Source organism: Lepidochelys olivacea, assembly GCF_965140295.1.
Source record: "Lepidochelys olivacea isolate rLepOli2 genome assembly, chromosome: 2".
NCBI classification, from domain to species: domain Eukaryota; kingdom Metazoa; phylum Chordata; order Testudines; family Cheloniidae; genus Lepidochelys; species Lepidochelys olivacea.
In genome coordinates, this window is record NC_140412.1 from 85,522,351 (window position 1) to 85,549,506 (window position 27,156).

Below are 27,156 nucleotides of genomic sequence, written 5' to 3' on the forward strand. Positions count from 1 at the left end.
CCTGGAGTGCTTCCACTGACTGAAGAGGGGGCAGCTCCCCACTGGGAGCCCATCTGCCCACCCCCACTCTTGGTTCCCTGCTCCCGGATGGGAGCATGGAAGCCCCCAAGCTCTCAGTTCCTCACCGGCAGTGGGTCAGCCGCCCAGAATCTCGCCTCCCTGCTCCCTCCCAAGAGTGGTGCAGGGAGCTGGGAACCTTGGTACAGCTGGACTCACAGCATGGAGCAGGCTGCGGGGAGCAGCCCACCTGGGAGCAGGAGCCTTCAGCATGAAGCTGTGAAATTGACAAAAAAGATAGCCAAATAGTAAGTAACATGGTGTGTACACAGACACTGTGTTGCCCTAACTATATCGATATTAGCCCTACATCTCTTATGTTGGTGTAGTAGGACTCTTCTTATTGGCACGAGCAAGGCTGTATGTAACACCTACACAGTCTAAATAGACCAGCCAGACAAAGAGTGGTGAACAAGTAGAACACACAAGCAGAATGAACAATATGATGGCAGCAAACATCATATTAGTTCCATGATGTCGGTTTTCTGTTGTTTGCTTTTTGTTTTGGGTGAATTTCCTTAGTATTCTAGATTTAAGTAGTTTATGATTATAGGTAGGTTGAACCAGTACAACTGATAGATCAGCACTCCTGTGATAGTCCAATGAGTTTCTGCAGAATTTATGTTTACGTTTAAAAATATTTTCTAGGCTTTATCAGAGCAGAGACAATGGAGCATGTCTTCCTCAGTTTGCAAACCGAATAGCAAAGGTAGTGATTAGCTCCATTCATCTCAGTAGTGTGCTAACCCTGACATCTAATAATGGTCATACCTAATCTGATCACAAATTACTGTCAGCTTGATCTTTTACTAGATATTTCTAGGGATCTACATCTGGGATTGTATGTGGGGTTGTGGGTGTCACTTCAGTACAACACTTCTGCTCCCCACCCTCGCGTTATTTTCAGAGTCAATCAACTCTCTCTGTAAGCACGCAGCTCCAGAACAGATTCTTCTCCTCTGCGGAAACACAGGTGGGAAGGGACAACAGCTGCAGGACGGCTGGGCGGAGCCGGGTCCCCTGCTTTGCGTGGCCAGGGTGGGCTGAGAACAACTGACACGGTGCCTGCATCTTCGCTCATCTCCAGGAGGAGCGGGACCCGGCCCTCTGCTCAATTGGCAACGGAGCCCCGCGGAGGGCGTCTGGCAGCGACGCCCCGAGACGATACCACTGAGCGGGAGGGGCAGGGTGGGAACAGCCGGGGGCCCGGGGCAAAAAGGGCGATTCCAGGGCTCAGAGCAGCCGCCCGCCCGGGGGCTGCTCTGCGCCCTGCTCCAAGCGGGGGAGGGAGGTGGAGGCTCAGGCTGCAGGGCCAGAGTTTCCAGCAGCCTCCTGGGGCGACCCTTCTCCGCCTACCAGCGCGGCAGCTTCGCTTTGGTCCGGAAGCGGCCCCGGGCTGGGAGGGGAGCAGAAGACCACGTGATTCCGGCGCCGCCTGCACAGACGCTCTAGTCCCACCGCCTGCGGGGGCAGCAGCAGCGCTCAGAATTCCTGGGTGAAAAATCGGGGCTTCCCTGGCTACATCCTTTCCCCTCTCTATGGTACACGCTGGCACGGAAGTGACGTACGGCCCTTGGTTTTAGTCCCTCCCGGGATGATTCTTTCGCGAGTAACTTCACTTCCGGGACAGACGGAACTGCCCGGTCCCTACCCCGCCCTCAGCTCTCTTAGCTCCGCCCTCAGGCGGATTCATCTCCGTTTCGCGCTCCGAGTCCCTTAACTCAGCCCTGCCCCCTCCGCTATTGTACTTCCGGCTCCCCCTTCCCTGGCGTAGGCGCCATCCCGAGGCCCCGCCCCTTCACTCCGCAGGCCCCACCCCCTCCCTGGTGCACCCCGCCCCCTTCCAGCCCCGCCCACTTCCCAGCGGAGGCTTCCGCTCGCTGGGGGAGCCGCGCCAGGCGGGGGAGCCCGCGCGCCTGAAGCCAGGCTCAGGCGAAGGCCACGGTGACTGGGCAGCTTCCGTCTACGGCTTTCTGCTCCCCAACATGGCAGCGGCAGCGGCGGCGGGAGGCGGCACGAGGGCTCCGCAGCCGAGCCTGTCAGGGCCGCACGGCAGCGGGGACCGGACCGTGTTCTTGTTCGACCGGCGCCAGGAGCAGGGGGACCCCAAGGAGAAAGTGCTGAGCTGCGACGCGGAGACGTACCGCGGCTTCCGCAGCGCCGTGTGCCAGGTAGCGGGGGCCCGGGCGGGCAGAACTGGGCTGCTACGACCGGCTTGTGCGGGGGGGGACACTGGGAGCGCTGCGGGGGCAGGGAGGAGGCACGGGCGCGGGGCGAGGTGGAGGCAGCGGGCTTGGAGTCCCTGATCCTGCCCAAACCGAGCGGCCGTTGCGCGTTTTAGCGCGCGACAGCCTCGGGGGTGTGGTGCTGCCGAGCCCGGCACGTGCCGCGCTGCCCCACGTGATCCTGCGGCCCTCTCTGGGGAGCGGGGGCTGCGGGGAAGGGACTGCGCCCGGTGCGCGGTGATTGCCACTGTCTGCCTGGCGAGGCGCTAAAGAGCAGCACCGGGTCGCTGTGCTCAGTGCCCCTGGCCGGCCGGGGCTGCAGTGGCTAGTGGCTGCCCTCGTTGTTCGGCTGTTAATTCTCAGCCCCTGGTGGCTGTAGCCTTGTAGGTCACCACTGTGAGCTGCGGCCTCCTGGGCAGAGGAAACTCATTGGTTGACTACATATTGGGAACCTGCGTGTGTGTTACAGAATAACACACCTACCACTCTGAAATGTATCAGTAAAAACAAAGAGGAGACCTTGTGGCACCTTAGAGACTAACAAATGTATTTGGGCATAAGCTTTCATGGGATATAATCCACTTCATCAGATGCATGTCAAGGGATGTGATCGTTCGCCTCTATTAAACATTGGTTAAGTCTGATCTGGAGTACTGTGTCCAGTTTTGGGCCCCACACTACAAGAAGGATGTGGAAAAATTGGAAAACGTCCAGCGGAGGGCAACAAAAATTATTAGGGGACTGGAACACATGACTTATGAGGGGAGGCTGAGAGAACTGGGATTGTTTAGTCTGCGGAAGAGAAGACTGAGGGGGGATTTGATAGCTGCTTTAAACTGCCTGAAAGGGGGTTCCAAAGAGGATGGATCTAGGCTATTCTCAGTAGTAGCAGATGACAGAACAAGGAGTAATGGTCTCAAATTGCAGTGCGTGAGCTTTAGGTTGGATATTAGGAAAAGCTTTTTCACTAGGAGAGTGGTGAAGCACTGGAACACCTTACCTAGGGAGGTGGTGGAATCTCCTTCCTTTGAGGTTTTTAAGGTCAGGCTTGACAAAGCCCTGGCTGGGATGATTTAGTTGGGGATTGGTCCTTCTTTGAGCAGGGGGTTGGACTAGATGATCTCTTGAGGTCCTTTCCTACCCTGATATTCTATGATTCTAATGATTGATTCATGTGTTACGTTTCTCTGCAATTTTAAATTCATTTACAAAGTGGGGTTTTGTTGCTTTGTTTTTTGTTGAAGTTTAATTTCAGATACTTTCTTGGGAGAGAAGAATTTGTTGGATTAAGAAACCTTGTAACTGGGAAACAAAAGTTCTCTGTTATCAGGACTGTGACTGTTTTTCTTTCTGAGGAAAAAGTACTCGCTGGCTTTTATCTCAAGTCTTTTCCACATTTTTGAATGTGTCACTTTGCGGTATTTGTTACTATCACATTTAATTTTTTATTGAAAGAAACAAGTTTGAGTTTGGGAGTGGAAAACTTTATTCTAGAAAGATAAAAGGGAAGCTCCTTATGCCTCTTAAGAAACATGAGTTATACAACTCTCTAGTACAGTGGTCCCCAAACTGTGTGTGCCCCCCCCCCCCCAGGAGGGTATGGAGGAACGTTCAGGGGACGTGGCAGGGTTTGGGCCAGCCTCTACAGGGGTGGGAAGGGAAAGACACCCAGCCCTGCCCCTCTCCGGGTCACGACTCCTGGAGGGGTGTGGACAGATTCCATTACTGGTAGGGGGGTATGACATAAAAAGTTTGGAAAGCACTGCTCTGGAAGCCCAGATATGAAATGGAAATGGGTGGAGGCATTTCTTATTTGAGAGAATGCCTTGTGGCTAATCAGTGGAATTAACTTGACTGTTGAAGAGATGGGAGTGGGTGGAAATATGACTGGTGAAGCAGCTTTCTAAATTTTAGAAACTTCTGGAGGTGGATATCTGTCATCTTTGATTCTGTCCACTGTTTTGCCATTCACTTCCCAGTTGTGTTTAAATCTTGCTGCTGCTGTTTCCTATACCTAGGGGTCTACTTAAATTATGGAGAAATCACATTGGTAATGGCATAAACAGCAAAATTTGCTATGACCGCAAAATATGTGTGATTTTCCGCAGTGTTTTTCAAACTGGGGGTCCAGACCCAAAAGGGGGTTGCAAGCCTATTGTAGGGGGAGGCGGTATTGCTACCCTTGCTTCTGTATTGCCTTCAGAGCTGGGCAGCCAGAGTGGTGGCTGCTGGTCAGGTGCCCAGCTCTGAAAGCAGCACCAGCAGCAGAAGTGAGGGTGGCAATACCATGCCAACCTTACTTCTGTGCTGCTGCTGGTGGCACTGCCTTCAGAGCTGGGCGGCCGGCCAGCAGCCACCGCTCTCCACCTGCCCAGTTCTGAAGGCACAGCGGAGAGTGGTGGCTGCTGGCTGATCACCCGGCTCTGAAGGCTGCGCTGCTGCTGCTGGTTCCCAGCTAATGGGAACCCCCAACCTAGGAGCCAGACCTGCTGCTCGCCACTTCTGGGGTGCAGCACAGTGTCAGAACAGGTATGGACTAGTCTGCCTTACCTGGGCGGTACCGTCGACACGACTTTTAATGGCCCGGTCAGTGGTGCTGACCCGCAGTTTGGAAACCACTGCTCTATATCAACATCTAATCCAAACGTCAGATTCAGAGCGTGACCGGCTGTTTGGGTTGGACCAGAGATGACCTAGAGTGTCAGTTGAGGATATGATTTTGGAGTTTTTTATGGTCTGCAAGAAATTCAAGATCTAGACTATATGATTTGTCACAGCAGTAGCAGAACCAGGAGACTTTCACTTTCAGATACCTAAGGAATGCCTATCTGCATATTTCTTTTGTTTCAAAAATATTTATGGCTTGCTCTGTCTCAAATGTATTTTTTAATATGCCACCGTATCATTTGGTGTTTTATTTGCTCCCATAGTCTTTGCAGATTTCAATGTTGTGATGCTGGCATCCCTTTATTGGCAGAAGTTTACTATCCTGCCCCACCTCAGCTGACTTGTGCAGTTACTGATGTGTCTTTGAACACTAAGAGCTGTTCAGGAATCAGAGTTTCTGACTCATCTAGGTTTGTCAAACTTTGGTGCGCTGTTCAACACAAGCCAGCAAAAAAAATCCCTCTCTCCTGGGAAATGATTGATGGGGCAATTGCATCTCACATCAGGCCATTGAATGCTTACCTAGCTAAGTGGATCCTCCAGATGAAATTTAATTTTCTAATCCTGATCTGTCTCACTCCATCCAATTTCACATTTTGGCCTATCTTTCAGACGTCTTATGATGTCCTGGTTTCACCTTTTGATGTTAAAATCTCAAACTGAATTCATTGTCTACTCAAGCTCACTCCTCTCCCTCTACTAGTGTGAAAACATAGTCATCATCCCCTGGGCATTTTGTGTGACACAGCCTCTCTCTTTGGACCCATAAATCCAGGCGGTACCCAAATCCTGCTGCTTCTTCCTTCATAACTGTGATGGAAGGTCTGGGGATCTGGTCATAAGTCATTTCTTAGTAAAAGAAATAATTGCTTGGAGAAGTTAAGAGGCCTCTCTGAATCTTGGTATAGCCAGTTATGGTGGTCCATGTAAGGTAGTGTCTGAGCAAGGTTGTTCAGCCTTTGAAAGGTCATTATTTGCTATTGTTAGTCATCATCCCTCATTGGACTGCTTCCTGCAGGATGAGTAATTCTCCTAGTCCTAGAGTGTTTGTGTGTAACTAGTTAGGAAAATTGGGGGAATGGCTTAAGTATCTAAGGAGCACAGAGCAAGAATTGATCTCTGGACAAAAGAGAAGTTTCCAGTGCCTTATTTAGATTCAGTCATGAGAAGGATTAATTTAGATGTGTTAAGCAAACATTTATTTCATTCTCTTTTTTAATATTTTTGTTGTTGATTTATTAAGATTACTGTAGTATGAGTAATTTCACATAGACATCCCCAAAGAGAAAAGGACCCCATAACTTGTAAAGGAGAGGTGCTAGAACTATACCTGCACCTCTGTCTCAGTTAGGAGGCATGGGCAGAGGTGACCTTTCTAAAGAAATTCTGTTGCCATCAGGTTTCAGTGGCTGAACAAAAAGAGAGAAGCTAAAAGACAAGGAGAAGATGAGAATTGGTAGTGGTATTGTTAGGACTAACAGGAAGATGACAATTCTGATTCGCTGCAACATTTGAGATTGAAAAATGTGTGTGTTCTGCTTTGGAATGAAAAAAAAACCCTTTCAACAGTTTTTGTGAAAATGGAATTGTGCAGAAAATGTCAATTTGAGAAGAGAGATCCGAATGCCTGAATGATTGATGTATGTGTAGCTTGGTGGTTAGGGGAGTGGCCTGGTACATGGGAGACCCAGGTTCAAGTCCTGCCTGATTCAAAGCAGAGTTCTTCACACTAGATCACTTTGATTCTTGCAGAGCAGGGACTTGAATTTGAGTATCCTACGTCTCAGGCCAGTGCTCTAACCACTAGGCTATAATGTGAGGGTCTCTTTATCTTCCCCAACCCAAAAAAACCCAAAACATTTTGATGAAGTCTTAGTTGAAACCAAAATGTTTTGATACTTTTTGTCAGAAATGTTCCAACTAGCTCTAATGTTGGTCATGACCAATATTTATAAGACCCACTCTTTAAGTATGTGTCAAGTGTGGGTCCCACTGTAGGTGTTCATGTGCACAAGATTGGATTTCTTTTGAATAGCAGTGTTCTTCATGGTCATGTATGCATACTGTGCCTTCTCATGTTCCCATGTGAGGGCATAAAAGGCTGAGGGGCCGTTCTCCTACCTCATGTGCCTCTTAACTGTGACAGCAAGATGGAATCCAGCAAGTGTCTAGCCTGGTACTCTGTTCCGATCCCTTAAACCAGTTCTTTTCAACCCATTTGGTGAAGAATTCTGTTTTCACACTTTAGAGAAAAAACATGTTCCTTTAAAAAATAGCAAGAGATGATTGACTCACCTGTCATCCAGTACATCCCCCATTTATGGCAGGTCAAGGCTCTTAGCATCAACTGCCACGCCCCAAGGTTCAAACCCTGCCTGTCATACGACTGACTGATCCTTATGAAGGGTGGACACAACCAATGTCTCTTCTGCCTAGGAGAGAAGGCCTCCTAGATAAGTACTTTGTGTGCAAGCTCTTCTCCGCCAGGACCTGCAAGTTCTGGGATGCACAGCTCAATCTATATTTACTTGAGCACTCCATGCAGGTCACTTGGATCCTGAGGGATGACTGTTCTGATCAAAGTGAGGCCAGATGTACCAGCATCAGCTAGTGCTCCCTCAATCATTTTTCTTATTCTGGGATAAGGCAATGAAAATAATGTAAAAAGGACATCAGCAGAGTTGGCATCAATAGCATCAACACCAACCTCCTCAACATGTTGGAGAAGTCCCCAATGCATAAGATTTCAGTGCTGACAGTCTCAGCATTGAGTGCATTAGCACCAGTAGTACCAGGACCAACGGCTTGGCTCCTATACAACTTTCCCCAACTTAGGCAGCAAAGCTGGCATCTTCGCCCACTCAAATAGGATGCTGACTTGCACAGCTGGTCCAGGCATAAGCTTGTTTCCAAGACCAAGGGATGTTCTCAGATGGAAGATGCAAGACACAGCTCTGAGGACAAAGTTCCTAAAAGGGCAGAATGAGAGACTTAGCACCAAACCTGTAACCAGTGTCAACAATGGAGTTGAGCAACAACCTCAAGTATGCTGGAGGCATCAGTATCACCCTGGAGATATTCCCAGTATTGAAGAGACATCCGATCCAGTACCAGCGCCACTCTTCTATGAGGAATATATTCCTCCATACCATCCTGACTTATTCCTTCTTGTTGGTATGAAGCGATGATCCCTCTCTTCTGCCATCAGAGAATGACCCCAATGAGGTTATCAAGAAGCCTCTGTTCAGAGTGCAACCAGTGTGGGAGTGGTGTAAGCATGAAAGGGACTCAATTTATGAATTTTGCTGGATGCCAGTTAGATTTTAAAGCTTCAGACTAACTAGGTTTGCCAATATATGATAGAATCCCAATGGGATAACCCATTTTTATTGAGTCTGAGGAGTGTTAACCCACTAGTTTCATGGTGGGTTTTTTTCCGGTCAACTTTTAACTTGGGCAGTATTTCTCAAACCAGGCCACTTGCTTATTCTTCACCAGCCAAAAATTTATTAATTCACCCAGAACCACTTCAGTGTATAGTCAGGAATTTACCACTCAAATGTGGACACAACCAGATGTGTTGACTACACATGGAATACAGGCTAGAGTTAAGGCTCAGCAGTTATAGCAAAGAACAGTGCAAATTTCTTATTACTTTTACTTATGATCAACAATTCTTTAGTACCTGTTTATCACACTTCCAAGGGTGCACTTGTCTTTAAGGCACTTTGAAGATTGTGGTTACTTCTCTTTGACGAGATTGGTTCAAAAGGGACAAGTCTAGAATATTAAAAGCAGTTGCTTAAAACAATTCTTTTCAATCTCTCTTGAGGCCAGTTGTCTTGGATTTATAATCTAAAATATGGTTACTTTAGGTCTTGCTAGAGAGTGTAGACTCAGTAAGATGACCTACAGATATTTATATTAAAGAATAGAAAGGGAAATACAATCTCTGAAATGAAATCTTACCAATTCTTCTTATCCTCTTAACGCTGAGATGGAGGAGGGTCCTTTCCACATGGATAGTCCAGGTGTTGGTTGCATTTAGGATTCGTCAGCTTCTTGTGTTGGGTTCAGTCAACTCTCTCGAGCATGTGGTGAACTCAGTTTTATATGCTAGTTTGGGGCTCATTGGAAGCGCAGCTCCAGGCTTCAAACTGCTGGCCTCTCCCAAGAAATGCAGACCTCAATCCAGGATCTCCCATTTGGTGGGAATTGACTCTTTGTGGAGCAGATGGGCGCGAGGCTGCATGGGTTGAAAGACACTCGGGCCACTCTTCGCTTGCTGGGTATGCATACGCTGCAGTCTGCAAGGAAGCAGTTCCGGTCACCCCCGCCGCCAGCCTCGACAGGGGTCTGCAAGGAGAAGGGATAGAGACACAAGCTTTAGTCATCACCGCCCTTCCTCCTGCCGCTCACCCGCACAGCCCACCCAGTCTGGCAAAGCATCCAGGGGGCCAGAAGCGCTCATTTTGAGGGTGAATTCGAGAGCAACACCCCAGTCATCTCCCTGTATCCACCTGATTCTTTCCTCAGCCATCTCCGTCCCTACCGTTCAGCCTGGTCGTGGGTCATCTCGAGCTGCTGGGTGCTAGAGAGAGTATCTCGGGGCTATACTCTGCAATTGTCGGCCGCCCCTCTCTCCCACCCACCCTTTTCCCCATCCCTCTTCAGGGACCATTGTCATGAGCAACATCTCATTCAGAAGGTTGAGAACCTACTGCACCTGTGGGCGGTAGAGGAGGTCCCTGGGGACATGGAAGGAAAAGGGTTCTGCTCCCGCTACTTCCTAATCCTGAAAGCAAAAGGGGGCCTCAGCCCTATTTTAGACCTACGACGCCTCAACAAGTCTCTCAAGAAGTTGAATTTTTGCATGGTCTCCCTGGCCTCCATCATCCCCTTCCTGGATCCAGGAAACTGGTACTCCGCCCTTGACTTGTGGAATGTTTATTTCCATATTTCAAGGTCACAAACGGTTCCTCCCTTTCATAATGGGCGGACGCCATTTCCAGTTCACAGCACTGCCCTTTGGCCCCAAAAGTATGCACAAAATGTCTGGTGCCAGTGGCCCCTAACCTGAGACATCAAGAGGTCCAGGGCTTCCCGTATCTTGACGATTGGCTCATCAAGGGCAGATTTCCAGAATTAGTGCAGAGGAGCATCAATCTGGTGATCTCCACCTGTTGCGACCTGCGCGTGATGATAAACAACAAAAAAAGTCCACCTTAAGGACAGTGCAATGGATAGAGCTCATTGGAGCGGTCCTCGACTCCATGCGAGCCAGAGCCTTCCTTCAGGAGGCACGTTTTTAGGCCATGTCAGACCTGATCTTCCATGTGAAGAACGACCCGCTCACCACGGCTCGCACCTGACTGGTTGTTGGGCCACATGTACATATGTGGTCTGTCACGCTTGGCTCCATCTCTGGCTTCTGCAAGTGTGGCTGGCATCGGTATACATTCTCAACAGGCACGACCTAGACCGGGTAAGCTGGGTGTTGGATCACATCTGGTCATCCCTGGATTGGTGGTTGGACTCTGGGTTGGTGTTGGAGGGAGCTCCCTTTGTGGCCCCATCGCCGTCAGTGACCCTGGTCTCTGATGCTTCAGATGTGGGCTGGCAAGCACACCTGGGCCAGCAGCATGCAGGGCTGCTGGTTGTGGGACGATCTGGCCCTCCATAATCAACGTCAGGGAGCTCAAAGCGGTTTGGCTGGCCTGCCAGGCTTTCTTGCTGTCCTGAAGGGTAAGGTAGTGCAAGTCCTGATGGACTTGGCCTAAACTCTCTTGAATCCCACAAGGGCTATATTAAAGTCCCTGGAGATTTATCTGCTGGCTCCCTACAGAAAGCCTTACAGATATCAACCCAAACAAAGGCAGAGTACACCTTGCTTCCAGGACTGACAGACTGAATATCAGCAACAGAAGAAACCTAGTATTCCAGGGGATGCCCCTCTTCTGCCTCCTTGACCATCCCAGCTCCCTCTGAGGCAGTAGGTTTAACAAGAATGTCAAGAGCCACAACTGTGCTAATCTGAAGTCTACACCAACCTTCTGGAACCATCTGCTACCATTCTACCAGGCCTGGGCAGCTATTACAGCTGACAAATCGGTATTAGTTATCACTGCCCAAGTCTGTCCTATACAAATCCATTCACTACCATCCTCTTTCCAGGGACTCTTCTAATGAGAGTCTGTTACAAACAGAAGTGGACTAATTGCTTTGTCTGGGATCAGTAGAAGAGAATGTGAGAATAAAGGGGCGGAATCTTCTCCCTGTACTTCCTTATTCCAAATAAGAAAAGAAGGTCTTTGACCTACCTTAGACCTGAGGAGACTGAACAAATATATATGCCACCTCAGATTCAAGGTGGTAACACTTTACTCCATCATTCTAGCTCTCCAGGTCACCACAGACCATAGAGTTCATAGGAGCTCTGATTGACTTTGGTTCAGTGAGAGCATGCCTCCCTGAAGACAGGTTCCTGTCCATGCAAACACTGGTGCATGGGTTAGAAGAAAACATGCCTATGATGGTATACTTGTATCTGGGGCTGCTAGGCCATATGTCTGCATGCAGGTACATGGTGCCAGTTGCCAGACTTCAATCTGAGCCAGAGTTAGAGCAGTCACAGGTGGTAGAGAGAACCTGTAAACATGCATGGAGAGGTACCATTCTCTGAATAAGACTGTAATCACTGATGTGTCTGATACAGGTTAGCAAGACCACCTGGGCTACCTTCAAATATGGGGACATATGGGATTTTAGAGGATATGGAGTTCCGTATTAACATCCTCCTGCATAGTCTTCCTACTTGTTCTGCAAAACTTCCCACAGCATATCTTGATACATAACACCTTGTGATGCACCGTATAAACAAGCAAAGAGCCACATGCTCCTCTCCCCTCTGCCTGGAAGCTATTGGGCCCTGGACATACCACCAACAGTTGATAACATAATGGCTCTTCATCTCCCAGGTGTCAGCAACAAACTGGCAGACATCCTGATCAGACAGTTGGTCACCACTCACAAGTGGTTGTTGTGGACGTCTATCATAGAGATGATATTCCTTTGTTGGAGGACCCTGATGATAGAGCTGTTCCCCATCAATGTCAATTCCAAGTGCTAGAATTTTTGTTCCAGAGAGGAGGTAACTCCCAGGGTTGTTACCAAACACCTTCCTTCTCATGAGAGCCTATTACAAACAGGAAAAAGCCCTCTTGTATGCCTTTCCATCGATGCCCTTGACCTCCAGGGTCCTTTCCAAAATCAAAGGAGACAAAGCCATTATCATTGTCATAGTTTGATATGGGCCAAGGCTGTTTCGCCTGACAGACTATTACAAATGTCCATCCTACCTCCAATCCAACTCCCAGATTTCTTGGACCTGATCTTACAATACCATGGCCAGATATACCAGGCCTGAAGTCATTGCAACTGAGGGTATGGCTGTTGACTGGCTGGTGAAATACTATAGACAAAGACTTCTTGCTACAGCTCTAGGAAATACTAACACAGAGCAGGAAAGCATCTACTAGAAGAATGTATTTGTCTAAAAGGAAAAGTTCCTCAATATTGGCAGTCCAACATGGTCTGGACCCATTCCCACAGACCTTCAACTACTTATTGCACTTAAAATAGGTAGGCCTTTTGTTCGGATCTATTAAAGTCCCACCTTTTGGTGATTTTAGCGTGCCACCTACCTATAGAGTCGTGCTTGGGTCTTTACTCATTCCAAGATATCAAGTTTCTCAAGTGACTATTACACACTCACCAGTCAAAGAACCAGCTGCTGCCTAGGACCTCAGTCAGGCTCATCTGAGACTTGTGAAGCCTCCATTTGAACCTCTGTCAGGTTGCTCCCTGCACCATCTCACTCCAGACAGTCTTTCTAATGGTTATTACTTCAGCCAGGAATAGTCAGTGAGCTTTAGCCATTTATATCTGAACCACATCTATACAACATTCCATAAGAATAAGATGGTGCTGCAACTGCACCTGTTTATTTGTAAGGTGATCTGAGAATTTTTCATCTAAATCAGTTGATCAAACTGCCGGTCTTCATAAGTTCTCCCTGAGCCACACTCTGCATCAGGAGAAAAGAGACACACACTAGACTTTGCTTTACTATATTGATGGAACCAAATCAATCAGACTATTTAGAGTTATGGCTGTGTTTTCTAAAGTCAAGCCATTTCCTTACAGAGGATATCAAAATGGGTAACACAGTGTGCTGGTATACCTGCCAGACTTCAAGGCTCACTCCACCAGAGTTCAAGTGATATTCTTCGCCTGTGTCAGAAACGTGTGTTTTTCTGAGACTTGTACGGTGATTGTAGTACTGCTCTCACAAACTTGGCATCAGCTGTGGCAGCTAAGTACAATACATAATGCTTCAACTTATGCAGCTGCTACTTCTCATTCCCACCACCTAAGAGGATACTGCTTGCCAGTCATCTGCACAGAGATCTATACTGACACTTATTTGAAGAATCAAGAACAGTTGCCTATCTACAGTAACTGATTCTTCAAAATGTTGTCAGTGTGGCTACTATGACCTAGCCTCTGTTCCTGTTTTTTTTGGGGTTCCCAGCTACTACAGGCTTCAAACTGTGAGGGAATGGTGGAATGTTGTAGCGGCTCTGCCCTTTATGGCTTTGCACGAGAGCTTGAGGCGGCACAAGGTACATGTGAGGCGGCACAAGGTACATGTGTGGCCACAGAGGACACTGCTATGCAAAAGATTCTGAGCTTGTTCACGTGAGTCTCATGTACACTTAACCACGAGATCCACAGTGACTACAAAATCTCAAAGAATTGCAGTTACAGTAGGTTAAATAATCATTCTTTCTGTCTACATTGCCAAAATTCTTGTCCAGTCTGTTATCCCTCCTTCTTTGCGTAATGCAGCTTCTCTCTGGTTCTTCTGCCATACATCTTGCCCCCTCACATCTGTCCAAAATGCTACAGCTAAGATCATCATTTTGGCCAGTTGATTTGCCTGTCTCATCCCTGTCCTTTCATCTTCTCCATTGTATCAAATAAAATCTGCTTGTCTTTTGAAGGCCTTTCATAGTTTATCTCCACTGTACTTTATCATTGTCCACCATGCTCTCTGCTCTGCAATCAGTGCCAAGCTTCATTGTCTATTTTTCTGTTTTTCCTACAAGCACTTCCATGCTTCCTTCTGTGCTGCTCCTTATGCGTAGAATAATCTTCTCAAATTTAATTCAGAATGGCATGATCTTGTCCTTCAAAGCTGTTCACACATGTTTCTCTTGTGATGATGATTATTGTAATGGCAGGGGCATAAGCAGCTGGCCCAGTGGTGTCTGCCGGGCTGGGATTGAATTCAGGAGTTGGGACAGGTTGCCAAGTCAAGCCAAGAGACTGGTACTAAGGTCAAGCTGAGCTGGAATTGAAGGCAGGAGTCAGGACTAGTTAGTAAGCCAGGTGAGGTGGAGTCAAAGGCAGGTGTCCAAGACTGGGTCAAAGGCAAGGTCTGTAGTGATAGCGGGCATGAGTCTTCATTGTTGCTGAGGGGACTCACTAGGCCAGTTTCCTGGTTTAAATAATTGGTGTGGACCAATCAGGCAGCCACAGGGTTCTGTTGTTCTGGTGTCTTTGGGTGGTACTTCCTGCACTACCTAACTGTCCAGTAATTGTTGGATGTTACTCCACCCAGTTCCTCAGTGGAGGTGTTAATTGCCCAGGAGCCCGCAATCCAGGGTTATAGACCCCGCCAATCCTTACGGACTGCAACATCTTTTCTAGATCAGTGTCTTCAGTCTGTTATAATGAAACAGTTTGGCGTTTTGAAGCACCTGCCCCACTGCTCTAGCTGTTCTGGCATCACCCAGGTGCTCTCTTGTGCTGTGATGCTGCTGCTTCTTTGTCAGTGGCATTGATCTGGCTCTTTAGAGTATTTATTTTGGTATGCTGGCAAGATTTTCCTCAGAAATGCAAGCAACATAAGGGAAATGGTGACATTTAATAGTTTACAACTATCAAACTTGAAAGGAATTTCCTGGGACAAAGAAACTGCATTTTTGTAGCCTCTTCCAAATTTGTTGCAAACAATGGAGATGTTGGAGCTTCTCAGGGAAAGAATGAGTTCTAATAGAAAAGGTTAGGCAACCTAAATATAAGGGTTGATATCCACACTCCGTATAATAAATTAGTGCATGTTTAATCTATTTTTGCTAAACTTATATGCTAATTGGTATTCAGTTTACAGGTTCCTGTGAGGATTGTGGGAAGTGTTTGGCATCCTAATGAATAGTTAAATTAAGATATTTACTAGGTGTGCAGTATCATTTTGAAGTGGAAAATAAGGTGTTTGTATCTATTAGAAGTATAGAAAATACAGAAATTACCATATCAAAGAAAAGCATACATTTGGTCAAACTAATGGGTAAAAGTTTTGAAGAAAGCTATAGCAGAGATTGATATAGTTAAGAGGTAATGAAGGTTGTCAGAGGTATGCCAGGCATATTATAATACCAAAAATGTATTGTTAAACGTGGAAAGGAGAAAAGTTAGATGGAACTTGACTGCAATATTCAAAATTTTGTGTTATGAAAAACTGATTTTTATTCTTTTATTTTATTTATTATAATGTGAGAACAAATGGCCATTTTGAATGAAGATGCTATTTTAGGAAAAGTAAAAGAAATACCATTCTAACTGATGTGTAATTCCCTTTGGTTGGATATTGTAGTCAGATACTAGCCATGGGTTATTTCATGATCATTAATATTTGTAGCTATGCAGTTTAAATTACGGTTATTCATATTTCATGTGTCAGTCTCTAAGATTACCTACAAGATAATGTCTCCTTGTGCAAAGCCTTGCACAGCTTCTAATTGACGGTGCTTAAATCATGTAAGGGAAACTTCTTGTACCAGAGCATTCTGCAAAGATGTAACGGCAAGTGAAAAAAACCTCTTGGAATTAGATTGTATTCTGTCAATTCCTAAAGGTAATGTTAAGGGCAAAATATTACATATTTGATCATTGTTCATTGGTTAATGACAAAATGAATGGAAAGGAGACGAGTACTTTTTAATTTTTCCTTCTCTTTATCTATCCTTCACTTTATGTAACAGCTGATTTTTATAACTGACTTTTTTTACAATTTTGTAGGCACTCTGCATTTCTTCTGAAGATAACTTTGTTATCACAACAACCAATAGAAAAGAGATTACAGATGACAACTTCAGTAAGTGTGATATATTATTTACCATACATCTCACTCCAAAACAGCTGTCCAGTGCATAACTGTATCAAAACTGTAAGAATGTTATTTGTATTCCTATGCTACATATACAATAGCAAAGGGAAGTACAAAGCCTCTTTATATAATAAAGCGTTGCAAAATTGTTACGAAAATCCATTTTGGAACAAATTTCACACACATACTGTTTTTGATGATGGAAACTAATATTTAGTTGTCTGTCATCAGATAATTCTCCGTGCTAAGTATAATTTGCGGTGTTGTCAAATGTATAGTTAAGGTTAATATTTTTATTTTGCAATTCGAAATAATGCCAACTCTTCCAGGAACCATTGGGGCACTGAAAAACTAACAAAGTGGTTAAGTTATGTGATAAATAATGTCTGCAAAATGGCATCTCGTTCTATGTGAAGTTTAATTTCTTATGTAATTAGAGCAAAAAGTGGGTTTAGCTAAGCATGCCTGGATAGTGACACACAAAATTTTGTAACTGGTACACAAATCAGTCTTATATTGTGACTGTAACTACACTGTTTTCTTGTAGTGGATTTATTATAACGTTAGCAGATGAGGAACACTAGGTAAAGTTGAAAAAGTATTTCCAATGTAACTGTATACATTCATTTACTTAATTTTCTAGGTTTGTGGGGTTTTTTGTTTTTTTTTGGGTTTTTTTGTTTTGCTTCAGTTTAACCAAAAGGTAAACTTTGCTGCAAAACTGGAAGGAAATCTCAGCCATTTTGGCTATGACAAAATGCTTTCTCCACTGTACATTATGGTGTTATGTTTTTCATTCGGCTAATAAAAGTCTAAACTTTGAAATTGCAAAGATAGTGTGTTAGTACTTCAATTGGAAGTACTGACTTTACTAAGTTTGGGAATATGAAAAGGTTTTGAATTAAGTTACTGTTCCTCCTTGGAAAATTTCATAGCTAGTGGAAAGAGAAAAGAGGTGCATCAGACGTTAAAACTATCTTCCAGGTTTTGGGGTAGGAGTTTACCAATATTTGGAGGGATTATTCCTTTGTATTGAATATTTTAATTCCATTGCAGGTGAAATTGTTCAAGAAGGGGTTACTTTGTATTTGCTACAATCAGTTGATCAGACACTACTTTCAGCAACAAAGGAGCGAATTGACTTCCTACCACACTATGACACGCTTATCAAAAGTGGCATGTATGAATATTATGCTAGTGAAGGGCAAAATCCTTTGCGTAAGTATTCAGATTTTTTTATAATCTAAATAATTGTTTTTCATGTATTATTCATCATCATTTACCTTAGAAGGGACTTAAAGACAAGAAATGCCTTGCTCATGAATAATTTCACTTGTATTTTACCTTTTGTCACTTCTGTTGGAGCATTTAAACTTACGTTTTTTTCAGTTTAAGTTCACCTTTACTTTTAAACTCTGGTTTAAAAAGTGACTCTAAAAATAGCATCATGAGGTTCCAAGTTTACTGTATCTGTTACTTGCAGAAGAAATTTGCTTATTTTACAAGCAAAAATACTTCGTTGATGTTGAGAATCTTGCAAACTCAACCAGAGACTTGAAAGCCCGGCCTTTCTTTCTCGTGCCTGCACTTGTAGTAGATTCTGTATTTTGGGCTTATTGATGCATGAGTCTGAATACAAGCCTGCTTGCTGTCCCTATCTGTGTTTTGGCTCTTTAGGGCTGACAGGATTAAAAAATAGAAACTAGTTATCTTTTGTTAATAAAGTAAGCTCATATACTCTTTAAAGAAGGTGCCACTTGTACATTGGTCATTTTTCTGATCATTGCTGCGTTTCAAGGTACAAATTAATTTGTGTACCAACTTAATTAAATACTACTAAACTTTTGCTTTCTTTATTTAGTATGCATATCCTTCTAGGCTCAGAACTGCCTGGAAAAATCACAATCATAGAACTATATGCACATCACTTCATACATAGAATTCTGGATTATAATAAGATGTGGCTCACAATCATCCCTATTTCTTTTCACCAGCAGCAAACACCAATTACTCACAATCTTTTGGATTACCATATTCCTATTTCCTTCTGCAGTTTTTGGTTTAGTCTGTTGATGACTGTTGTGGCAGTTGGAGTGTTTAGGAACATAGGAATAGGCTTACAGGTTTGGACAAGTAGTTCATATCTTCAACAGTGGTCAATACCAGGTGCCTTAGAGGAAGGTGCAAGAGCCCAGTAGTAGGCAATTACGGAAAAACCTGCGCACAGGGAAAGTTTCTTTCTAATCCCCATTTCAGATTAGTTTATTTCCTGAAGCAATAAGGGTTTATAACCCTTTCAAAGGCTGTTTATTTTAATTTATACTGTTGTACGTCTGGATGACATTATTCAGATGCGTGTCCTGTTCTTTCTATTGAATACTGCATAGCCCTTTTTCTCTATGGTATGGTGTGGCAATGAGTTTCACAGGCTAATTGTATGTTCTGTAGGAAAAGTATTTCCTTTTACCAGTTTTAAATGTGCTGCCTTTCAATTTAATTGAATATCCACTGTTTTTGTATTAGAGAGGGTGAATAGACGTGCCTGATCTGCTCTCTGTAAACTGTTCATTATTTTGTGTACCATTATCACATCCAGTCTTATAGATCTCCTTTAAGGTAAATTGTCCTAATCTTTTCAGACTCTCTTTATATGGAGGATTTTTCATGTTTCTTATCACTTGTTGCCCATATCTGACCATCCCCTCCTTCTGTAATATCTTCTTTTGAGGTGGAATGACCAGAAAGTGACATTTTATTACATATAGTTCTAAATCATGGCATTTTAATTGTCATTATTGCTCATCATCGCTTTATGCACCTAATATTTTGTTTGCTTTTTTGATTGTTGCTGTATACTGAGCAAAGGTATTCACTGAGCAATGATGTCTCATTCTTTTTTACTGAGATGTTACAATTTAGAACCTAGCAAAGTTGTCTGAGAAGTTCCGATTACTACTTCCGATTACTTCAGTGTGTGTTGCCTTGCATTTGTCAAATCTACTATTATACTTCCATTCACCAAATTTTTTAGCTCCCTCTGCAATTTTCTTCATCTTCTGTGGTCTTGACTAAACTTAAATAATTTTGTTTTCTGTAAATTTTGCCACCTGTGCCCAATCCCTTTTTTAGTGAATCCAGACTGTCCCATAAAATTTTGTAGGTGAAAGGCAGTCCGTTAAACACTTGATGTCTACAAAATTCATTCCTGATTGTGATAAGTGATCCAGAATATGTTCCACCAGTGAACAAGGAGGAACACGTTTGTCTCCTGTGTCAGGGGAGGGGAACCCCTTTCATTCAGTTATGTTCCCAAGCATAACTAATGGCCACTCGCCTTGTAGGGGACTTGAACGTGCTCAGCAAATCACTAATAAACCTACATGAGTGACCCTTAAAACAAGTGATGGTGGATCAAGTATTTTTCATTGTCAGTCATATATTGCCCATACTTATCTTGGGAGTCATGCCCAGGGAACACTGGTCAAGTATGTGGGCATTTTCCTACTGCTACTTTTAGAGATCAAGAATTACTAACAGTTTTTTCTCTTTCCTTAGCATTTGCCTTTGCTGAGTTGATTGACAATTCTTTGTCAGCTACTTCTCGAAATACTGGCATTCGAAGCATACAAATAAAATTGGTAAGATACGAAAGGAATACCCTATTGGTTTCAAATTTAGGATTTTATGTTTTGATTTTGGTTTTTTTGGTTCTCCTTGTTTTTCTTTCCAAACAGTTATTTGATGACTCTCAAGGAAAACCAGCTGTTGCTGTGATTGATAATGGAAGAGGGATGACTTCTAAGCAGCTTAACAACTGGGCTGTGTATAGATTATCAAAGTTTACAAGACAAGGTGACTTTGAAAGGTTAGAAAGCTTTATACGTTGTTTTTAATCACACAACTGAAAAATTGACAAGTTGTGAAGATCTTTACAGAGCGTATTTTTTAAAATAGAGAACTACTAATATCAGACTTCATGTCTGGGTATATTGCATTGCTGTAGCCCAGCTGAGAGGTGATGAAGATACGAAAAACTGAGGTCAGGTCATTGTTCACTAGGATGGGACGAGTGCCCAAACCAACTGGAAATGGTAGAAAGTGTTAGTCGTGGATGCTGCTATATTAGGGTTTAGTGCCAGTGGGGAATCCAGGAACATACCTAAGCTATGCACTGAATCAGCCAATTGTGGATGGGTACCTTCTACTAAAAGAGACTGCACTGTGTTCTACAAATTATGTTATGACAGTAATTCACATCTTGCTTCCATTTTGGACTGCTTCAATTTGAAATACAGATCAACCTATCCATTTCTATTGTAGGAACAAAGGATTTGCCAAACCAGATGAGTTTGTCCATCAAGTTCCATATCTTTGTAGTCAGGCTTAAGTATTGGGGGCACTTGCAGCTACCTCTGTCACACCACATTAGAATTGGGCATTTGATAGTCAAAAATAATTGGTCAAATACTGGTCAAATTATTTTAAAGAATTAATTTATTGGAACAGTAACAATGGTAACGAAAACGACTTCATGGTCTCCAATAGACTTAGCCTTAAATATATTCATACTTATGCCAAATAACAAAAATAAGTTACTTTAACTAAAACAACAACAACACAATGAAATGAAGTTTTTTAAAAAATGAAAGAATGGCACCATGACTGTGGTCCAATAGCTGGTGGTCAGTTAATATTATTTGACCAGTCAATTGACTGGCTTGCCAAGCCTGCACCATATTCAAAGGGATGTCCAGCAACCTTTCTCATCTTCCTGATCCAAAAATCTGTGATTAAAAAGGGGCTGCGTTATGAAGAGTAATTAACTTCCTCGTCTATTTCTTTATGGCAGTTCCATGTGCTGTACACAAAGGGAAAACTATGCTAGGATTAGTATGTCTTCTTTTACCATTCTGTCATCTTAAGTTTCTGTATAATGGCTATAATCATGGTATCTCAAATGTTTTTAACACGGATCTGGCAATTATGAGAAATGTTTTTAAGATTGTGCCTCATGTCTTTATAAAAAGAACTTGATACAGAAGGAAACTGACTAAACCAAGTCATTTTCCTTCTGTAGTTTGTAGGGTGTCTATGGGTACAAACAAAATGGTAATAAGAATAAAGGTAATTTAAATAAGAGTTAAAATGCAGAAAACCAAACAGAGAGTTACTCTGTCACAAAAAGGACAGAAAAATTGTATACATGGCTCAATGGGGAGAGGCAGGGGGAGACCTATAAACCATTTTGCTAGGCAGCCATGTTAATCAGAATACATTGTGACCTACATGATTTCAGTTCAATAATCAACTTTGGTTTTTCTTTTTAGACATTGATAAAACTACAATGTGGATATTAGTTACAATGTTAAATTTATGCTCTTAACATAGATCTGAGGTCTTGAAAGAGAAATTTTTTGAATGAAAAACTTTAAGGATGATGATGATTACAGGAGGTGTTTAATAAAATTGTTTCTCCTTGAGCAGTTTTGTGATGTTGGTTTTGAAAAAAGAAATAAAGACAGTTTTGTTTTTAGTGATCATTCAGGATATGTACGCCCTCCTCCAGTGCCTCGCAGCTTAAATAGTGACATCTCATATTTTGGTGTTGGAGGCAAACAAGCAGTGTTCTTCATTGGGCAGTCTGCCAGAGTAAGTAGAATGATCTATGTATTTTAATTATTAGCATTTCTTTACACAGTGACATTGAGGTAATTCATCTGGTACCATATCACTGAACTGTCTTATTAACAACTCATTTTGGTGTCCTACTGTGATTTTTAAATTTATTTTTCTTTAATACTGAACAGATGATAAGCAAACCTGCAGATTCTCATGATGTCCATGAGCTTTTCCTTTCTAAAGAGGATTTTGAAAAGAAGGAGAAAAACAAAGAAGCAATATACAGTGGATACATTAGAAACAGAAAGGTAAAATAACATTTTTTTAAATGAACATCTTTCCTAGGCAAACTAGTCTGTTTCATATAGTATACCTATAACCGTTCTCTAGACAAAAATGTCATATGCACTCACTTTGTGTCTGGGGTATACAAAGTTAATAAAGTGAAACTTAATGGCAGTATATTGTAAGGCTTTCTCACATGTGGTTCTTCTGCTATGTATTTTAACCCAAAGCATTGATGAGTCAGTAAGTGACGCTTTTTCTATCTGTGCAGCTTTGAGGTACCATCTGGAAAAAAATGCTTTAGCATTGTTATTACTAACAACTGCAAATGTGCTGGTTTAGTACCAAACATAAAAGGAAAATATCCCAACTTCAAGAGTTTACAGTCTAAATTAGAGAAAGAGAGTACATTCCAAACCAAAATATTATACCTGAAATATACATTATATAGGTGAAAGGTTCAGTGAGGGGTTTTTTGTTTGTTTGAACCTTGATGACTTCTCATTGAAAAGCTTGTGGAAGTAAAGAGTCAGAGGAATTTTAATGATCAGTTCTGCCCTGTTCCATTTTCCTGACATTTTGGAAGAAGAATTAAAAATGAGAGTGAGAGGAAAGACAGTAATGTCTAAGGAGAGAGGCTCTAAAGGAGTGTAGGAAGAAAGAAATGAGACCAAAGATGTAGGCAGGAGTTCAGCTGGAGGCACCTTGGCGATGATAAAGGGCTTGAATTTTTATATGGAAGGTGAGAAGCCGGTGAAGAAATGTAGAGAGGAGACTGACGTGGCTAGAGTGGCAGGAGAAGGAACTTATTTTTAGAGAGAGTACTTTGAATATGCTGAAGTGGGAGACTAGAGAGAAGTAGGTTGCAATAATGGAGGCAAAAAATGACTGCATCAATAAGAGTTTTTGCTGTAGGGATGAGAAGGCACAGATGAATTTTGGAGATGAAGAGCTGGCAGGATTTGCTAAGGGTCTGGATGTTGAGAGTGATCGAGGTTCTGATACTGTGAGGTGGGACGGGAGGAGTGGGGAACGGAGTTTTGACAGAAATGGAGAAGGGTAAAAGAAATAAAGTTCTTAGAGTATGTGTCCGTGTGGATCCCACTGTAGGCATGCATATGCGGGAGACCAGATTCCTCATTAGCAGTGTCAGTTGGGGGCTTGCATGTGCTGTATGCCTCCTTGCGCTTCCTGTAAAAGGAAGGGTGGCTGCAACCCCCTTGCTCAGTTCCCTCTTACCTAGCTGGGTCTATTTGCTGAGAACTGTAGCATGAGCTGTCTTCATCTAAACATCTGAAACATTTCAAATCAACCTTCATTCTCTTACAACATTTTGGACTTGAATAATCCTTGTCCAGATCTAAATTCTTTGACCTGACTTCCCTGTACAACATCAAGCTGCCACCCCCTCCCTACCCCCCCCCCCATACTGACAGCCCCTGTACAAGGACCTCAAGATGGCAGATTCAGAAACCTGTGATAGGCTTATTTTGTTTAAAGATAGGCACAGCAGGTACTGTGTATGCCTGGGTGAATCAGACATTCTAAGCAGTGGCTTTGTTTACCTTTCATTTCCCATTGTACCCGAAAATGGTGGGATGCAAGACACAAGCTCCATCTCTTAGAACAATCTGCATGTAGCATAGAACCTCCAGGCTCACAACCCCCTATACCTGTCAAACATGCGCCCTTCAGTGCTGCAAGCAGGTAAGTGGTGCCCCAAGATGTCAGTGGAGAAGTCCTCACTGAGCAAGGAACTGACAATGGCATTGATGCTGGCGCTGACCATAGTACTGGAATCATCTAGACCATTCACATCAAAGGTGATGCCTAAGATATCAAAGAAGGCCACTGAAAGAGGACACCCTGGAACAGAAGTGGGCAAACTTCGGCCACGGGCCACATCTGGCCTTTGGGACTGTCCTGCCCGGCCCTTGAGCTCCCCATCGCTATCCTCCCTCCCCCACAGCGTTGCTGCCATGCGGGCAATGCTCTGGGCAGCGGGGCTGTGCGCTCCTGCAGGGCAGTGCAGCTGCGTGTCTGGCTCCGGCTGGGCAGTGCAACTGCCAGACAGGCTGTTCTGAGCGGCATGGTAACGGGCTCGGGGCTGGGGCCGGCGGGTCCTGGCGGGCAGTCAGGGAGCAGGGGGCAGTTGGATACGTGTGGGAGTCCCAGGGGGCCTGTTAGGGGCAGTTGGATGGGGTGAGGTCCTGGTGGGGGAGGGTCAGGGCACAGGGAACAAATGGGGTTGGAAAGGCATGGGAGTCCCGGAGGGCCTGTCAGAGGGCGGGGGTGTGGATGGGGTTTGGGGCAGTCAGGAGTCAGGGAACAGGGGGGGTTGGATAGGGGCAGGGGGTCCTGGGAGGGGGGTGTCAGGGCACAAGGAGCAGGGGGGTTGGATGGATGGAGGGTTCTGAGGGGGGAAGTCAGGGTTGGGAAGTGGGAGGGGGCAATAGGGGGCAGGGGCCAGGCTGTTTTGGGAGGCACAGCCTTCTCTACCTGGTCCTCCCTACAGTTTTGCAACCTCAGTGTGGCCCTCGGGCCAAAAAGTTTGCCCACTCTTGCCCTGGAACATAGGAGTTCAAAGGCGAGCTTGGTGTCTTCTTATGCAAAGAGACAGGAAAGCATTGGGGAATAAACCCTCCAAAACGTGTCCAGCTCTCCAGATGAGTGGAAAAAGAGCATACTGTAGTGCAGCAGACTCCATTAGTACCCCACCTGGTACCAAAGGCCCCACTGCCAATGTTGACCCTAGCACTGGGGCAACAATCATGGACTGCAGAACTATCACTTATACCGACAAAAGCCCCAGCACCATACCCATTCGCACCGTCTCTGGAGGAGATTTACTCCTTGTCACCATCACAATGGCACACCTTGCTGGTGTCAAGGAGGAAGTCCTCCCTTATACAGTTCCTGAGCAGTACCACCAGAAGAACCTACCGTTCCACCCGTATATTCATACAGTATGCCACTGTAGTAATTCTGGCATCTATCTTCCCAAGCCTCAAGGAGCCACTTGCCTCCATTGAGGAGGAGATCTCCTTCTCCAGTAGCCTCATGGGCACGACTACAGATGACAGAGTACTAGGAGGAGTGGGACCTAGAGGCACAAACCTATCAGTGACTGGTGTCTCCTCACTACCGCCCCCCCCCCCCCCAAAAAGACCTTTCCTCTTTGCGTGACAAAGCAGTTGCTTTAGCACAGGTACCAATGCTGGATGATTTCAAAACATTCCAAGAGTTCCTGGTATGATTTGCAGATTCACTGGCGATTGGAACTTTGATAATACCTGAAAAATCTCTCGAACTATTTGATATCTGATCACCTGCAGGTCCTACCAGAATTGCCTTCCTCATAAATAAGAGATTACTAGACCCATCAAGCCCTGTCACTAATTGTAGCCACTGCACCAGCAGAACATGTTGAGAAAAGATGCCAGGTTATACCTTTTCAGGGTTGAATACCACAGATCTCTAATGGTCTTGGCCATCTAAGAAAAATCATGCCAAAATGCACCCGAATTCAAAGATTCAAATGATTGAATCTGTTCAGGAGAAAGACCAACTGCTGTGCATCACTACAGCTGGCTAGTTGCCAAGCTCTCCTTGCCAAAGATGACTTTTTAACATGGGACAAAGTGGTGCCATTTATCAACGAGCTCCCTCATGAGGCTAGAGAGGCTCTAGAGGACATTGTAAAAGAGGGATGATAGTTGATAAATATGTTGCTGGGTGCAGATGACATCACACAGCTAGATCCATGGCCACTGTAGTAACCATGCTGAGGGCATCTCTTGTGAACTACAAGTCACTACTGAAGATTTGCCATTTGAAGGAGTGGATAGAGCTATTTAATGAGAAAACAATGTCCTACGCTCACTAATAATTCCAAGGCAATTCTATAATCTCTTGGAATCTGCACACTTCTGGTGTACCACCATCCACTTTAACATTAAGAAAGACAGTGGATGTCTTCCTATTATAGATAGATAGCCTGAGTACCAGTCTAAAAAGTGTCAAGAGACAGCAGAGGAAATTAACTTTTCTCCACTCTACTTATGTACAGAGCTCCATTCATGTACCAGCAGATTTGGCAGCTAGGTCGAGAACTACACCAAGTCAACAGAGTACTTCCTTCAGAAGCCACCTTACCTCATTCCTTCAAGCATGGTTGGGCAATACTACAGACAGATAGGTGCTAGATATCATCATCCAGTTCCTTTTTCTACCCCCTTCCTTCAAGGGACACTCTTGCAAACAATTGGCCGTGTTCCTCTGTCTAGGAGCCATGGAAGAGTTGCCTCAGGCATACCAAGAGGAAAAGGCTTCTATACTCTGTATTTCTTCATTCTGAAGAAGGGTGTCTTCATCCTGTTCTAGATCAGAGAACACTCAACAAATACATTGCATCCGATTCAGGAAGGGTAATGCTTTCCTTCATCACTCCATGCTCACGACTGGTTCATTACTCTTAGCTTGTGGGATGTGTACTTCCACATTGCCACCCACCTGGACCACAGGAAGTACTCCAGATTCATAGTGGGACCCAGGTTCTACCCTTTGGACACACCATAGCACTGAGAGTATTTACCCAAGCATCTGGCAGTGGTAGTGTACTTCACATCTATCATACCTAGGTGACTGGCTGGTCACAGGCAAGTGCCAGGTGAGACCAAGACAACACTAAATCAAGTCCCTCTCCATGTTCTCTCAATTAGAGTTTCTGGTTACTACAAAGAAATCTCACACCATTCCAGAGGATAGAATTAATAGGAGCCCTACTCAACACAGTCAGCCCAAGAATATCTATCAGGAAACTTATTCAGTTCCTTTCAGTCACTGACAAGAACAATGTGATGCTTTTGCCCATACCTGGGGTTATTAGGACACATGTGCCTAGGTGACACTGTTTGCCAGACTTTTCTCCACTCTACCCACATACACTTCACACATTCCAACATTGGTCAAGGACAGTGCATACCCCAACCAAACACTTCATGAACAGATTGGCCATGGTACGATTCCCAAGTCCTTTGAGAAGTCATTTGGTGGCTAGACCCCTTGAAT

The 27,156-nt window shown here is 44.3% G+C and overlaps 1 protein-coding gene across 1 annotated transcript in view; it reads left to right on the forward strand.

Annotated features, from left to right (window-relative positions):
* Window positions 1–1,919: 1,919 nt before the first annotated feature.
* SMCHD1 (structural maintenance of chromosomes flexible hinge domain containing 1) overlaps window positions 1,920–27,156 on the forward strand; it is a 165,034-nt gene continuing 139,797 nt past the window's right edge. The window contains exons 1-6 of the mRNA XM_084620188.1: window positions 1,920–2,228; window positions 16,095–16,170; window positions 17,239–17,400; window positions 19,738–20,047; window positions 21,717–21,831; window positions 21,990–22,109. Of these exons, the coding sequence (XP_084476314.1) occupies window positions 2,043–2,228; window positions 16,095–16,170; window positions 17,239–17,400; window positions 19,738–20,047; window positions 21,717–21,831; window positions 21,990–22,109 (969 nt within the window). The 5' untranslated portion in view covers window positions 1,920–2,042. The remainder of the gene's footprint in view (window positions 2,229–16,094; window positions 16,171–17,238; window positions 17,401–19,737; window positions 20,048–21,716; window positions 21,832–21,989; window positions 22,110–27,156) is intronic.